Source organism: Electrona antarctica, assembly GCF_951216825.1.
Source record: "Electrona antarctica genome assembly, chromosome: 12".
Taxonomy (NCBI): domain Eukaryota; kingdom Metazoa; phylum Chordata; class Actinopteri; order Myctophiformes; family Myctophidae; genus Electrona; species Electrona antarctica.
In genome coordinates, this window is record NC_136793.1 from 35806902 (window position 1) to 35822286 (window position 15385).

At 44.3% G+C, this 15385-nt stretch overlaps 1 protein-coding gene across 3 annotated transcripts in view; it reads left to right on the top strand.

The window, feature by feature from the left end:
- The window catches only part of LOC306934672 (zinc finger matrin-type protein 4-like), a 125118-nt gene that overhangs the window by 59201 nt on the left and 50532 nt on the right, over nt 1–15385 (top strand). For all 3 annotated transcript variants that reach the window (XM_079517343.1, XM_079517341.1, XM_079517342.1), the window contains exon 4: nt 9220–9376. In XM_079517343.1, the coding sequence (XP_079373469.1) occupies nt 9220–9376 (157 nt within the window). The remainder of the gene's footprint in view (nt 1–9219; nt 9377–15385) is intronic.

A 15385-nucleotide genomic window follows, 5' to 3' on the forward strand; every position in this document is an offset into this window, starting at 1 on the left:
AATATGGAATATGGAATGTCAGAACAGGTCAGCTTCATGGAGATCTAAGGTTTGCAGTGGGGGCAGTGTCTTGAGTGTACAGGGTTGATGAGGGCCTTCATTTTCAGGCCTGTTGAGAACGGCTGCCGGGTGCGGCTGCACTAATAACTTTGGGGTGGGCCTGTCTAGAGTTTGAATGGACAGGTATCAGTCAAAATGGAGACATCGAAGAGGAAGGACGGGTGGGGAAGGATCAACATATGGAATGTCAGAACAGGTCAACTCCATACATGGAAATGGAGGTGTGATGTCATGAGGCGTGACCATATATGGAGGTGTGACGTGACACACGGAAATGCAGGTTTTCATTCATAGTAAATGCAACCTATGGTCGCAACAATAACCCCCAGAGTCAGCGGAACGAAACCGCGCTGTGTTAGATAAAGAATAGAGACCGCGTCCGTCCTCTTCTTCAAACAAGGCGTGCGCATGCGATAGACTATAACAGTTCCTTAAATCCCACAAAATGAAAAGTTCCTCCTAACCCTTGGTTCCAACTGTTCTTTGTAATGGCTGCAGATCTACGCGATTAAACTTTAATAGCGATAGCAAATTATCTGGCGCCTGGAGTGTAACGGACCCACATGGGAGGGTTCCAATTGTCACAATGTGTTGTCCCTAAGGCTTTTATTTTGAAAGGCTTTCTGTCTAAATGTCAGGTCTCAGGCCTTATTTTGACTGTTTCCTGCACAAACTGGTACTGATTACACAGATCAAGATCACCTGTGTGGTGCTGACACCCAGTATGGGGCTAGAAGGAGGCATTAGCTCATAAAACTGTCACTTGCCCACCTCGCTGGTAGAGGAACAGATATTGCCAGATTTGCCACAAGAGAGGAATGGCAATGGCAAACATGGAGAAGTTTATTTGAGGAAGGGAAGGACGGACGGACGGACGGTCAGACCGCAAAGGAAGGACGGATGGCCCAAACGAGCCCTGGAACAGAACAGTTTTGCACAAGCCACTTTAGCACCGAGCTGGAAAGGGGAAAAAGGTGATACTTTTATTGTTGGTCAATCTTGTATGAGGGATACTGGTAATTAGTCTTATTGTTGTATGTATTGTCTGAGGGTTATTTATTTCTATATTGCATGTTGATATGATGGATTAAATATTGTATAGTTTTGTGATGTATATGCTCATGGATGTTATGGAAAATGTATTATGCCTTTTGATTATGGAATGTTATATTGATATAGCCTATATGTTATGTCCTTTTTCCAGTTTCTACGTTGGGTTCTGAATAAAGAGAAACGTCAAACTCATCAGTCGGCTTTACCCAAATTATTATCCAGCCGGTCCGCTACATGGAGCTCCTCTTCTCCACCGTGTAGGGTGTAGGCCTACACGGTGAGATTCCCTTCCCATGTGTCACTTCCTCTATTAGTAACCTTGGGTGGCGACATCAATCAGTCACTGTCACCTGTCAATCACCCCTGTATCAGACCCGTTATCTGTGAAATAAAACTAGTGTTGACTAATCATTACAAGTGGCTCTTATTTTGATGAGGAAGTTTCTGCACAGGAAGTCCGTTTCAGTTGTAAACAAGCTACGATGGATGAGCTGTCAAAGTGCTAGTCGCCACGTTAGCGACCATAGGCTATTTACAATATGAAAACCATGCACGATCTGTCACTTAAACAATGTAGGTTTCACACGTTGGAATTAAACATTAGGTGAGTAATTCAATGTATATGTGTTGGACATTTGTGGTTGTGCTAATAAACGGACACCTGCTTCTAGGTGCAGGTGCAGGTGCACCTTTGAGTACGCCTACTAGCCAAAAATAATAATGTGCCCCCCTGCTTATAGTCTAGTAGCCAGAATGTGAACCCGGACATGTTGAGTACACCAACGTTTTATGTTAGAAATGTTTAGTATGGGTGAGGGTCCCCAGCATGTAGAAACTGCCGGATGCTAACTTGCATATGTTGAGCAATTTTCATAATTGGCATAATATCTGACCATACCATTAACAACCTATAAGGGGAAAAAAAGTAGCTATGGCCGTTTATAGCCCAAGGAGTGTTTTTTTTGCACACTGCACACTCTCCCTTGCTCAATAATGTAGCCTAAATGAATCTGCTCCGTCAAAATTAAAGAATTTTTAAGTGACAATTTAAAGTTTATCGTACTTGATGAAATGTCGGCGTCCATTAGAATTATAATTTGTTTGAAAAGATGCACGTTCAAAAAAGTATCTAGCAAACCAACTCCTCAGACAAAAGTATGGTCATGGATTCCATGGTCCATGGAATCAGATGGGAACGACACTTGTAAGCATAACATTTTAAATCCCTTTAGAGAGAGTAAAACTACATGAATAACCGGAGATTTGCAGTAGCACTCCGCATCCACAGCCAATTTAAATTGCTACAGTACTGTGCACACTGTATGCAAAGGAACATGTTACTCCATATACATAAATAGCTACCATGACCATGTCCTTGAAGAATGTATTTGCCCTCCAATCAATCCACTTTAACAGGGGGCGGGTGGGGGCGCTCAAATACGGAGCATGTCAAACGGAGCACTGCGCACACAGTGGCCTCTCCAATATGGCACAGTGTGTATCTATGGCAAAGCGCTGATTATCAAAACATAACAATGTAATATTAAATACTAAACAGTGCACAGTGCAGGCACACATGCAAGTGTGCGTCGCACACTGGTACACAGACCAGAAAAGAGAACACAACAGGAGAGGGGGCATAATTGGCACACAGCGCAGCGCGCAGCACAGCGGCCCGAGAACACAATACAAAATATAACATTAACACTAGTGGCAGTACAGCAGCCCGACCTTCAGAACACTATAGAGGGTATGCGTGTGACATCATCATCAAACCAGGAAGTTATGCAGGAATGCCTACTGAGTGGCAAAAAACTACTTTCTGGCCTTGACAGCCCATACATCCACATAGAAAAGTCATATCTGATTGCATTAAACAACGTTAAACGATGTTAAACTCACTTTGCCTGTTGCTTTGCCACTCGATTTGCCACTCGATGTGCCATTCACTTTAAGCATGCGCATACTCTCTATAGAAGACATAGGTCTATAATATAGACCTATGTCTTCTATTGTGTTCTGCTATAATGTTAATATTATTAACATTATAGCAGCCAGCAGTTAGCACAACACCAGAATACAATCTGCTGTTACCTTCCACGTTCTCGATAACGTTCTCATGTTACTTATTTTCTGAACCATGCAAATAAACAACAACGCTCACTGACGGGAGACGGAGAGATTCATGCGTCCTGCACGTAAAGCTAAACCAGAAACAGGACAGTCATTGCGTCAGCAGCACGGAGGTGGGGGGATAAAGTTTGGGGATAAAGTCTGTGCGCTTCTATCTGTTACTTCTCTGACACAGCGCAGTTCAGCCAATCAATTAGAGGGACACCGCCGAGAGCCACACACAGCTGCAGTTAGGTTCTTAATTAAGGGCGCGTTCTGAATCTCCTAATTTGAATCGACTTGTGTTAATGAAATCGATGCATCGATGCATCAATTTTTTAATGAATGCTCTAGTGGACAGTTCCTTGCAGATCAAGGCACCTGTCTGTCTGTCTGTCTGTCTGTCTGTCTGTCGTACTTGTATAGTGTATTAATACAGTGTATGGTATTATCATATGCTTAGTTTAATACATCACAAAATTGTGCTGCGGTGTTGCTATACAATAGCATACAGTTTGTGTTTTGTCTATCTATGTATTGTTGGCAAATCAGAAATTAAATGCAGTCACTGACTGCTTCTCTTTAGACAGCGCATCACAATTTACTGCAATCATCAAACTGCCACATGCAACTGGTTCTCCATTAATCACATCACCCTGCAATTTGCCCCCCATTAATCTGGTATTAATTAACCGTGAAATGATACTTCCTAACTTTTTGTATATACACACATACATACATATGCTGTGATGTACACACACAGATGTGTGTGTGTGTGTGTGTGTGTGTGTGCGTGCGTGTGTGCGTGCGTGCGTGCGTGCGTGCATGTGCGTGCGTGCATGTGCGCGTGTGCGTGTCACACAGATGTTACTGTGTATGTGTAAATATGTATGCATATTTGTGTGCGTGACAGTACATCTTTGTACTCTCATTCATTTGGTTCTATTTTTAAAAGTCTACATGTGTGTGTCAGAGAATGAGTCAGACCGCATCACTTCTCAGATGATATCACACTGTGAGAGGGAGAGGACAGATGGTTGGACCTTTGACTTATTTTTTATCTAGGCGCACAACATGATCTGGGCTACATCACTCACTGACTGTTGTGGGTTAAATCTGTTATGCTTTGATGGAGAGATTTCATGATGTTGATATGAGCCCCGACATCATTTATTGTCGGCCGTTATTTATGGTTAGGTGTTCCGATTTGTCTACCTCGATCTGTCGTCTTTTGCCCTTACTATCTTAATATCAGAGTATGTGCCTGTTGGCTAGAAATGTCAAGGCTTTAAAAATAGGTGTATTTCACAAAATTCACAACATATGGCTGGGCGATATAACTTCAAATTAAGGATGTCTGATATTATCGTCCTCCCGATATTACAAAAAAAGTTTGTTTTACTGTCTGTTGCACATGAGGTCTGAACTAGATATGATATAGCAATTTTATTTCATTAGATATGTGATTACTTTTGGTGAAAAAAAGAAGTAGGCTACATTATCAGTATCGGTTGATAATGGAATTGAAAATTAAGAGTAGCGGAAAATCGGATATCTGCAAAAAAGCCAATATCAAACACTTTTCAAACTTTTGACTTGATTGCAATTTATGAATTATTAATACAAATTAATTAATACAAATAGGCAATCTACATGCTTGTGAGCTTGTACTGTAGTTCTTCCGCCACCACTTTTTTGTGTTTTTACCTTATTTTGTCAACCACGTTGTCCACGATGGAAAATACATTTTGTAAATGCTATCATCGGTTCTTTAGTTATGGGCCGTTGAATATAGCTTGTTTTGACCAAAAACGCTATCTGGGAAAAGATACACTCCTATAGACAGCTTTGTCTGTCCCTGGCTGGCTGGGTCTGTCCCTGGCTGGCTGGGTCTGTCCGAGCACGAAAATAGCATTTGGTTGGTTTTCACCACCAAGTGTCACTGCGCAGTCGCGCACGCACGCACGCACGCACGCACGCACGCACGCACGCACGCACGCACGCACGCACGCACGCACGCACGCACTCACGCACGCACGCACGCACGCACGCACGCACGCACGCACGCACGCACGCGCGTGTCTGTTGGTTTGTATCATTTATGTTGTTCTGTAAAAGTGGTGGTATTAGGGCTTGTTTGTTTGTGTGTGCCTCGACGGAGCGGGCGGTATAGTTTCTGCTATCTGCGCGCTGGTTGTGGTGGGCTGGTCGGGGCCAAATCCGCACGAAAATGACCGGGCCGAATTTTTGTAGCCTGGCTAATAAGCCAGACCGAATCAGCCGTTTGCAAAAAAAAAATTGCCTGCCGGCGGATTACGGTCTGGAGAGGCTCAATTGTACACCCATTTCCTACACCAGAGAACTGGTGTGGCCAATCGGGACACGGTATGCAATATGGGCGGGCTTTGGTACAGTGACGTTCAATGCTTGAGACCTTTGACTGACAGTAGCTCTGACCAATTGCGTCAAAGAGAAAATGTTTGAACCCGCCCCCCAGGAAACAAGATCCATACACAGCATCTCCAGACTCAAATACCACACGACAGTGTGATTTGAGTCTGGCTTATTAGCCAGGCTAGAATTTTTGTCCCAGTCCAGCCCTGTTATGGGTGATTGTATCTACAGTACAGTATATGGTGGTTGATATTTTTTAAGAAATAGTAATTATGATGCTTCCAGACGCCACAGTCTGAACAATTTAACAGACTGATGGGCTTTTCCCCTGTTCTGCATCTGTGGTGGGAGAGATTAATGGTGTGTTTACTGGTCATTCTAGAAGTGTCCCTTTGTATGCATCTAAGGTCCTTTATTACAAGACATGTATTTCTTTATTATACTGTAAAACAGAATCAGTACAAATTGTACAAGAACTAACTTTAGATGGCTTAAAGGTTAAGAACATTTTGATGCCTCGAGTCTAAATTATTCCACCTGGAAATGGAACTAAAGTGCAGCATTTCTAGTTAACAAGCGTGCAACACACGGCAATGTGCTCAGCTCTCCTCATTCTGCGTTGTCTGAGGTAAATATGTTTCTCCTGCAGGCCTGTGCAGTCGGTCTGTGCAGTCGTTCCTCATTCTATCTCCCCCACCATCATCCCTTGAAATGCACAATGACTTTCATTTGCAACCTGCCAGCAACCAAACCATTTAGCGCGCGTGTGTGTGTGTGTGTGTGTGTGTGTGTGTGTGTGCGTGCGTGCGTGCGTGCGTGCGTGCGTGCGTGCGTGCGTGCGTGCGTGCGTGCGTGCGTGCGTGCGTGCGTGCGTGTGTGTGTGTGTGTGTGTGTGCGTGTGTGTGTGTGTGTCTCCCTTCATCTACGCATGATGTAGATCAGTGAGATTACGCGTGTGAATACAGGTGAGGCATTGTCGTAGTCTGCCTTCATCCATTTACTCTGCATTTATCTTTCTATACTCCAAACATAAGGGCCCCTCCACGTGCGTGCACGCGCACACACACACACACACACACACACACACACACACACACACACATACACGCACACACACACACACACATGCGCGCGTGTGCCCCACACACACACACACACACACACACACACACACACACACACACACACACACACACACACACACACACACACACACACACACACATGGAGAAACACCATCCATTTTCCTCCACCAGGAACTGGATCATATTTAGATTACTATGAATTCTGAGTAGGCCAACTGCAAAAAGAAAATCTCCTGGTCAGGAAATCTCCTGGTCAGGAGATTTTTGCTTAATCTGAATTTATATTGGAAGACATGACTGGTGTTTTCAATGCACATCTGCTCATTGGCTCACACATGCCAGTAGGGTGTTTTTATCTACCTCATACGCAATACATGACGCCAGTACATTTTTTTTCTTTTTTTGATCTACATGATGCTAGTATGGTGTTTTTATGTACTGTACACTACAGTGGTAGCCTTCATGTACGTCTCTAAATGTTTTGATGAATTGAACATGGTGGACCCTGTTGTAAACAAGTGTAACGCTTAATTGGGTCGTCCACTCACAGTTAACAGCCTTTGTATTGAGTTTGTGCTCGAAATGTACTGTAATTCTGCAAACTGTTAATAAATATTTCAATCAATCAATGCTGTTGTCACCTTCATCCATTGACCTTACCATCTGATTTATCACTACTACAACTAGGTCTTTCTACCTACCTACCTCCCTCCCTCCCTCCCTACTGTACCACTACCTACCTACCTACCTACCTCCCTCCCTCCCTCCCTCCCTCCCTCCCTCCCTCCCTACCTACCTACCTACCTACCTACCTACCTCCCTCCCTCCCTCCCTCCCTCCCTCCCTCCCTCCCTCCCTACCTACCTACCTCCCTCCCTCCCTCCCTCCCTACCTACTGTACCTACCTACCTACCTACCTACCTACCTACCTACCTACCTACCTCCCTCCCTCCCTCCCTACCACCTACCTACCACCTACCTCCCTCCCTCCCTCCCTACCTCCCTACCTCCCTACCTACCTACCTATCTACCTACTAATTAAAAGTAAAGGGTTTGACAGATTAGCTAGTGTAAATTACATTAGTAAATGGTGGATACTGGCTGACCGTGTACTGAATCTGATTAGCAGTGGTTACACGGAACAAGGCCCCCTAGCTTTCCCTCAGAAAAACACAGATGTCGTGTTCAGACTTTTACACAGTGTTCTGTTCCATTATTCATTGGTTTGGTGTTTGATTCCATCATATTCTAAAAGCCCCACAGGCAGATAGATGGCGTGATGGACTCTTTGATGTATCATTGATAAGATCTTTTTTTTGCTTTCACTAAAACCTGTGATACGAGTGTCCTGGGTTCCGCTGGCTAATGCACTTACTGTAGGTACACACCACTGCCCTCTAATAAACTTTTACAACATACAGCATATGGAGACCACTGATCTATAGGCTAACAAATGTAACACAATGTGTACACAACATTGATCTATAATAAACTCAGGATCGATAATGGTACAGTGAACCACTGTCATTGCTGATCAATAATCTTTTAATCAAATAATTTGATTTACAGTAGGACTTTTTTTTACGTGACTGCAATGGCGAAATTGAAGTGTGTGTGTGTGGGGGGGGGGGGGGGTAACATTCGCTTTACAATCTGTGCATTTTCAGCACTTAGTTTCCACTCTCAAGCACATTCAGAATCAAATTGTGTAACTCAGCACTGGCAGTTTATATCTAGAGACTAGGATATATGGGAATATGTTTATATCTAGTTTATATCTAGAGACTAGGATATATGGGAATATGTTTATATCTAGTTTATATCTAGAGACTAGGATATATGGGAATATGGGTATGGGTGCAACTGGGCTCAGGAGCTGCATGTGTTACATGTCATCTCTTTCAACTAATGTGTGCTAATGCTGGGAATAAAATCTGTGTGTCCAGACAGCCCAGGCAGATACAGTAAGCAGTTTGCTGTTAGTTCAAGCTCATGAACTGTATCACATGCAGGGGTCATCAATATGTCAAAAATGCCAAATGACAAATGTGTACGTGGCAAGTTTTATAGTATAATATCCAATTATGTATGTCAAGTCTCCAGGTCTTTTTCAGAATATGTATGACACTGATTTACTACGACACTATTATGAGTCCACTAGTACTAATGGTTCTCAAACATTTGATTTGCAAGGACCCCTATAACTCTGAGAGTACGGGTCCATTTGGTTCCATTTGTATACTCTCAGAGTTCTATTTGTACACAGACCTGTTATGGTAATTCAGGGCTATATCTCTTTATATTTTTCTGGTAAAATTATTGTTTGCTCATTTTGTATGTCCATGGCAAATGGATTTTTACAAAAATGTCCACCACAAGCCAACATGGCGATGACCCCTGATCACGTGTCATCCTGTCTCTCTTCACTGCACTGTCCAGCAAAGCATAAATGAATGCTGCAAATGGAACCCTATAAGCAGCACTAACTAACCACAGGTGTGTGGGTGTCTTGCAGGGCAGCGAGGACGGCGATGTGGACAAGAACAAGTGCTGTACGCTGTGTAACATGTCCTTCACCTCGGCGGTCGTGGCTCAGTCACACTACCAGGGCAAAATCCACGCCAAGAGAATAAAGTTGCTGCTTGGGGAACAGCCTGCCATCACAGCCAAAGGTAGATTCATTCATTAGTACTGACTACTAGACTCTCCATGTTCAGCTCAAATGTTTTCTCACTTCTCTCTTGCCCTCTGCTCTGCTTTATCTCTTCTCCTCTACATTCCTATCCTCTTAGGAAGTATAGATTACATGGCTCAGTTGAGTACTTAACTTTATATAACAATATTGTCAAGGCATCTAAATACAACGGGGTCCATAATTCATAAAGAATACATATTTTTGGAGTGTTAATTTTACAAAACTAAAACTGGACCATTAAATTAACTAATTTTACTGTGTTGGAGGGGTATTCAGCTGTGGTATAGGATACAGAAAGTGGGTGCTTGGGAGGATTAGCCAACAAGAGCACTGACATTGTACCTTTCAGTGTCATATCAACCTTTGTCCTACTTTCCTGTCATTATCCACTATCCTGTCCAAATAAATAGAATCTTTAAAAAGAGTAAGATTTTGAGAGGATGAGGATCAGCGTCTCCAAATCTGAGCAGGAAACCAGTGAAGGAGTTTAAGTATCTCGGGGTCTTGTTCACGCGTGAGGGGAGTACGGAGAAGGAGATCAGCCGGAGAATCGGAGCAGCAGGGGCGGTATTGCAGTCGCTGTACCGCACTGTTGTGATGAAAAGAGAGTTGAGCCAGAAGGCAAAGCTATCTGTCTACTGAGCAATCTTCGTTCCTACTCTCACCTATGGTCATGAAGTGTGGGTCATGACCGAAAGAATAAGGTCGCGAATACAAGCGGCCGAAATGAGTTTTCTTCGACGGGTGGCCCTTAGAGATAGGGTGAGAAGTTCAGTCACGCGAGAGAGACTCGGAGTAGAGTCGCTGCTTCTTCGCCTGGAAAGGAGCCAGCTTAGGTGGTCACTGGTTCGGGCATCTGGTTAGGATGCCTCGCGGGTGTCTCCCTAGGGAGGTCCTCGAGGCACGTCCCACTGGGAGGAGACCCCGGGGCAGACCAAGGCGCAGTTGGAGGAAACACATCGACTCACTGGCCTTGGGATCCCCCAGGAGGAAGTCACTAATGTTGCCCTGGAGAGGGAAGTCTGGAGCTCTCTGGTGGAGCTGTTGCCCCTGCGACCCGACTACGGATAAGCGGTTGAAGATGGATGGATGGATGGATGATGGATGGAACATTTTGAGACTAAAGTGCAGGCAACCGGAGGCAGAGCAAGTTCAAACAATACATTTATTAAACAAATAACTGGAGGGGCAAAACTGGCTAACAAGTCAAAAGGAGCGGGCAACAATCCCAGATCTCCCTGAAGAGGGCAAAAACACTGGAGCAGGTACTGTAGAGCAATTCTGAGACAGACAGGCATATACAGGCTGTATATTACATTTAGCAAGCCACTTAGACTCCCTGGTCAATATTCAGATTTGCTTGTTAAAATACCTTTCAGAAAATGTTCAGCTTTAAAAAAATAAAATAAAATGTAACCATGGTATAGCTGGTATCGTCAGGTATAGTACTGCTTGGCAAGGAAAGGATGCTGAGTCTCTTGTAACAGTATGTGTTTCCATCAGGTGGAATGCATGATGGCTCATTCAGGATTCAGGAACATATATTTTACTTTGCTTTGTCTCTGCTGTGCTGCTCTTCTTCCCGGGAAGAAGCACTGATTGCCAATTGTGGGAATTTTGTGGTTGATGAAGTTATTTTAGCCAAAACCATACCAATCTCAGCTACAAAACGTTTTTGTCCAACTTCAAATTAGTTACATTTTATAAGGCAGAGAAAAAGATACAACCAGGTGCTCACCAAAGACGTATAAGTCAATAATGTTAAACTATTGACTTATACTATTCCACTCGGTGGAATAGTAGGCGGTACTGGGGTAGCTATTGCAATTCACTGGCAACTGCTCACCTTGAATCAATTTACAAATTGGCAGTCTTGAGAGTAATGGGAGAAGACTATGGAGGCAATCGAGTTATAATGAAGAAATATGGCATAGGTAAAATAATCAGATCCCTCTCCTGTCCAGACCACCTGAGACCGTGGCAACCTTCACGAATGAAGGCAGATGAACCTTGAGCTCTGTTTGTTTTCTACAAGGTTGCCTCTTGATTGGCTTGGCTTTGTAGTTTATATGCAAAAGGTGGCATTCATTGTTGTCTCCACCAGGCCGAAGGCATGGGGAGAGAGTATGTTTTCCACGTCCGTGTGTGCGTGTCCGTGTGTGTGCGTGTCCGTCCGTCTGTGTACAGCTAATCTCCGGCATCGTTAACCCGGTCGATGCCAAACTTTGCACACACACTCCCTAGATGCCAACGATGAACAGCCTGCTATAGCGCCACCAGGAGGCCGACTTTTGTAAAACACATTTTTTGATATTACTCCTTATTTTGTCCAAAAATCCTGCAAATCGTTACACAGTATCTCTATAGTCATGTGCTCAAGACAGATCTGTCTGATATTTCATTCATACCATCCTGATTGGCTAACATTGGCTTTCAAAGTTTGCAGGATTGGCCCGTTTTGAACAAAAAGCCTCAAAACATGAACGCAGCATGCAATTTACGTGAAATCTTCCACAGACGTTCCTACTAGGCTGAGGAATATATCCAACCCTTTTCACATTGGCCTGTTATAGTGCCACCAACAGGTGGATTATTTTTTTTGAACAAAATGCCTCAAATCATCCAATTGCCATCCAAGGCGTGAGAAGAAATGGCACCCTTTTCACATTGGCTTATTATTAGCGCCACCAGGAGGCCACAACCTGACCTGCCCTGGTGGAGACCTGTGCCCCGAGGGGCACTTTTTCTAGTTTTGCTTTTCTTTTTCTGACTCACCAGTGAATTTATTTTATCTTGGGTCTTTGGATATGTGATTCACCATCATCGCCTGAAAAAGCCTTGTTTTATAGCAGTACACAAAAAAATCACATCTGTGTGAAGTGAGGGGCGCTCTTATCACCATACGTAATCATACATCACCTCATTATGTCCTCACTTTTGTCTTCAATGTTTGTGTTTACACACTTTGGTCTTCCATGTTTGTGTTTACACAAAGTGAAGAAGTGGTCCGCACAGGTCCAACAGTGTTTATTTGTGTTGGAGCAAAGCCTGTGTGCGGACCACTTCTTCACTGTATGTATCTACCTTTGTCCAGCACCAGCCAGGAACTGGATGTGCGCAAGCCACCTGCTTTTTAAACTGTGTTTACACAAACCCTCAAAGTTGGACATTGGAGGGGCCCCTCAAAAACCCTAAGGTGCATCGGGGATGAGTGGCAAGTGAATATGCTCTATTTGTCTTCTAGTCTTCTTGTGTACATAAAAACCTGGGAATTGGCATGATGAAAAAACTAAACAAAAATAAATGCATACAGTTTTATTTCAACATGTATAAAATGCCAAAATGTGTGTAACAGATCCAGAAATGTTACAGGTTTCTGGTCAAAGGATTAAATAACCCAAGTATCACTAGTATATACCATATGTGGATGAATCCTAGCTGCCTCACTGAAAGACCTCTGTCAGGGAGATTTGCATCTCTTGGGTGCTGCTCCCTTCCTCACTCATCCTGCGCACTGCTGTCACATTAGCTCATTTTCATGTGTTCAGCAGGTGTATGGTATCAATATCCTATTGACATTTTACACACCTGTATCGATATCGATTTTAATAATCGATATCGATTATTTATCGCGGGAGGACGTATCGATATATATCGCAATATCGATATTTCAGCACACCCCTAACTGACACCCAACAAACAGTACATGGCCTCACAGTACCTCCCCTCTCTAGCTGACATACTTGTACCCCCCACACACATACCGTGAGTATGCACAGCTTCAAATGATAGAAATAGATGGTGATGAAATGAGGACATTGAGCAAATATACTTCAGTAACAAAAGAGAAGAATGAAACATTCATTGTATTGTGTTTGTAGTGACAGAGGGATTTTATTCCCCAAGTTGAAGTGAGTGTCTTAAAATGATTCACAATGAAAATGCCTGTCCATAGTAATGGAGATTTCTGCCTACCGATTAGTTTGGGGAATATTAAACACAAGGTAGTTGGTTGAATGCTTACCTAACAAATCTACACCTACTGCTTTGAAAACTACACATTAATACATAACAAACTATCTGTGTTTTTAAATCCCTACTCAAAACCCATCTGTTCTCCCTTGCTTTTAATTGCTCTTGAGTTCCCTTGTCTATTTTTATTGTTGCTCTTTGTCAACGTATGTTATTGTTTTTATTTTCTTGCCTTCAATGTCATTTTTTTTCTTGTTCAGCACTTTGGTCGGCCTTTGGCTGTTGGAATTGTGCTATATAAATAAAGTTTGATTGATTGATTGATTGAAACGTTAAAGGTTACTTTAGTAACCACGGTTGTATATATAAATTGAACGAAATACCTTTCGTTTATGGGTAGGTTTCCTTCAAAACCTAGCTGCAGAACATTATTTTATGTACTCCCAGGACAGAAAATTCTAGAATTTTCGCTGTCCTGGGCTCTAAGGGTGACGTAGGAAGCCACGCCTATCCCGTATAGATACCTGCGTGGCTACGTCAGCCCTCATTCGGAACTTTTCTTCTGCTTTAGAGAACAGAAGGGCGTTCCACGAAAGGTATTTCGTTCAATTTATATATACAACCGTGGTTACTAAAGTAACCTTTAACGTTGTATTATATAGAAATTTCACGAAATACCTTTCGTTTATGGGACTTTATGAACTCCCGTGACCTGAACTTCCAGTGGGTCCCAGGTACACCTTTTGGGAGGGGCTCGGACCCTTTTGGGTCCAGAGCCTAGTCCTTGTGGAGAGCAGGAGGCAGCGCTATGCTGCCCTGATGCCTTACTGAGCAGCGGCCCCCAAGACCGCGTGCGCTAGCGAAGGCGCTGCCACATCTAGGTTATAGTATGTGGCGAAAGTCGAGGGTGTAGACCAGCTTGCTGCTGTGCAGACTTCCTGAATGGAGACACCCTTGTAGAGTGCCCAGGAAGCTGCCACACCTCTTGTGGAGTGGGCCCTCAGGGCTTGAGGGGAATCCACGCCTTGGCTAGTGTAGGCCAGACGGATGGCTTCCACTATCCAGTTAGAGATAGTGACCTTCGTGACGGGCTTTCCTTTGGTCCTGGCACCCCAGGACACAAAGAGTTGGCTTCCTTGTCTGAAGGGAGCCAGTCTATCCGCGTATATGCGTAAAGCTCTGACTGGGCAGAGGCAATTAAGCCTGCTGTCTTCGTCAGAGGAGAACGGCGGGGGATGGAAAGCCTGTAGGTTCACTGGCACACACACTGAGAGAGCATTTTTGGGAATGAAGGCGGGGTTTGCCTTTAGGGTGACCTTGGTCGACCCCTCATCGAACCTCATGCAGTCTGGAGAGATCGAGAGCGCATGTAGGTCGCTGACCCTTTTTGCTGTCGTGAGTGCGATCAGGAGAGCCACCTTCAGGGTTAGGAGCTTGAGGCTCACGGTTTGTAGTGGTTCAAAGGGTGCTGTAGCCAGCGCCTTTAGAACCAGGGACAAATCCCACGAGGGAACGAGGGATCTGCATGTCCTATGTTCCCTGCGTACACCCTTCATGAATTGTTTTACCAGCGGGTGCTTCCACACCGTCTGGTTATCAAAGCCTGGGTGGCAGGCAGAGATTGCCGCCAAATGGACCTTGACTGAGGAGAGGCCTAGACCGTTGTCTAGGAGCTCCTGCAGGAATGACAGGACGTCGATCACTGAGGCCTGGTAGGGGACTGTTTGGTCTGGTCTTCGTGAGCACCAATGCTCGAAGACGCGCCAGGCTGTGTCGTAACGGTCCCTTGTTGACTGGGCTCTGCCTTTCTGAATCGTTTCGATTACGTTCGGAGGTAGACCCACGGCAGTCAACATCACCCTTTGACGGGCCAGACCCATAGGTCTAGGTCCTGGGGGTGAGGGTGGAAGATCTCCCCCCTCGCTTGAGAGAGGAGATCCGCTCGAAGGGGAATTCTCCACGGCTGGTCGTAGAGGAGAGGGGTTATTTCCGACCTCCAGACCCCCCACGACGG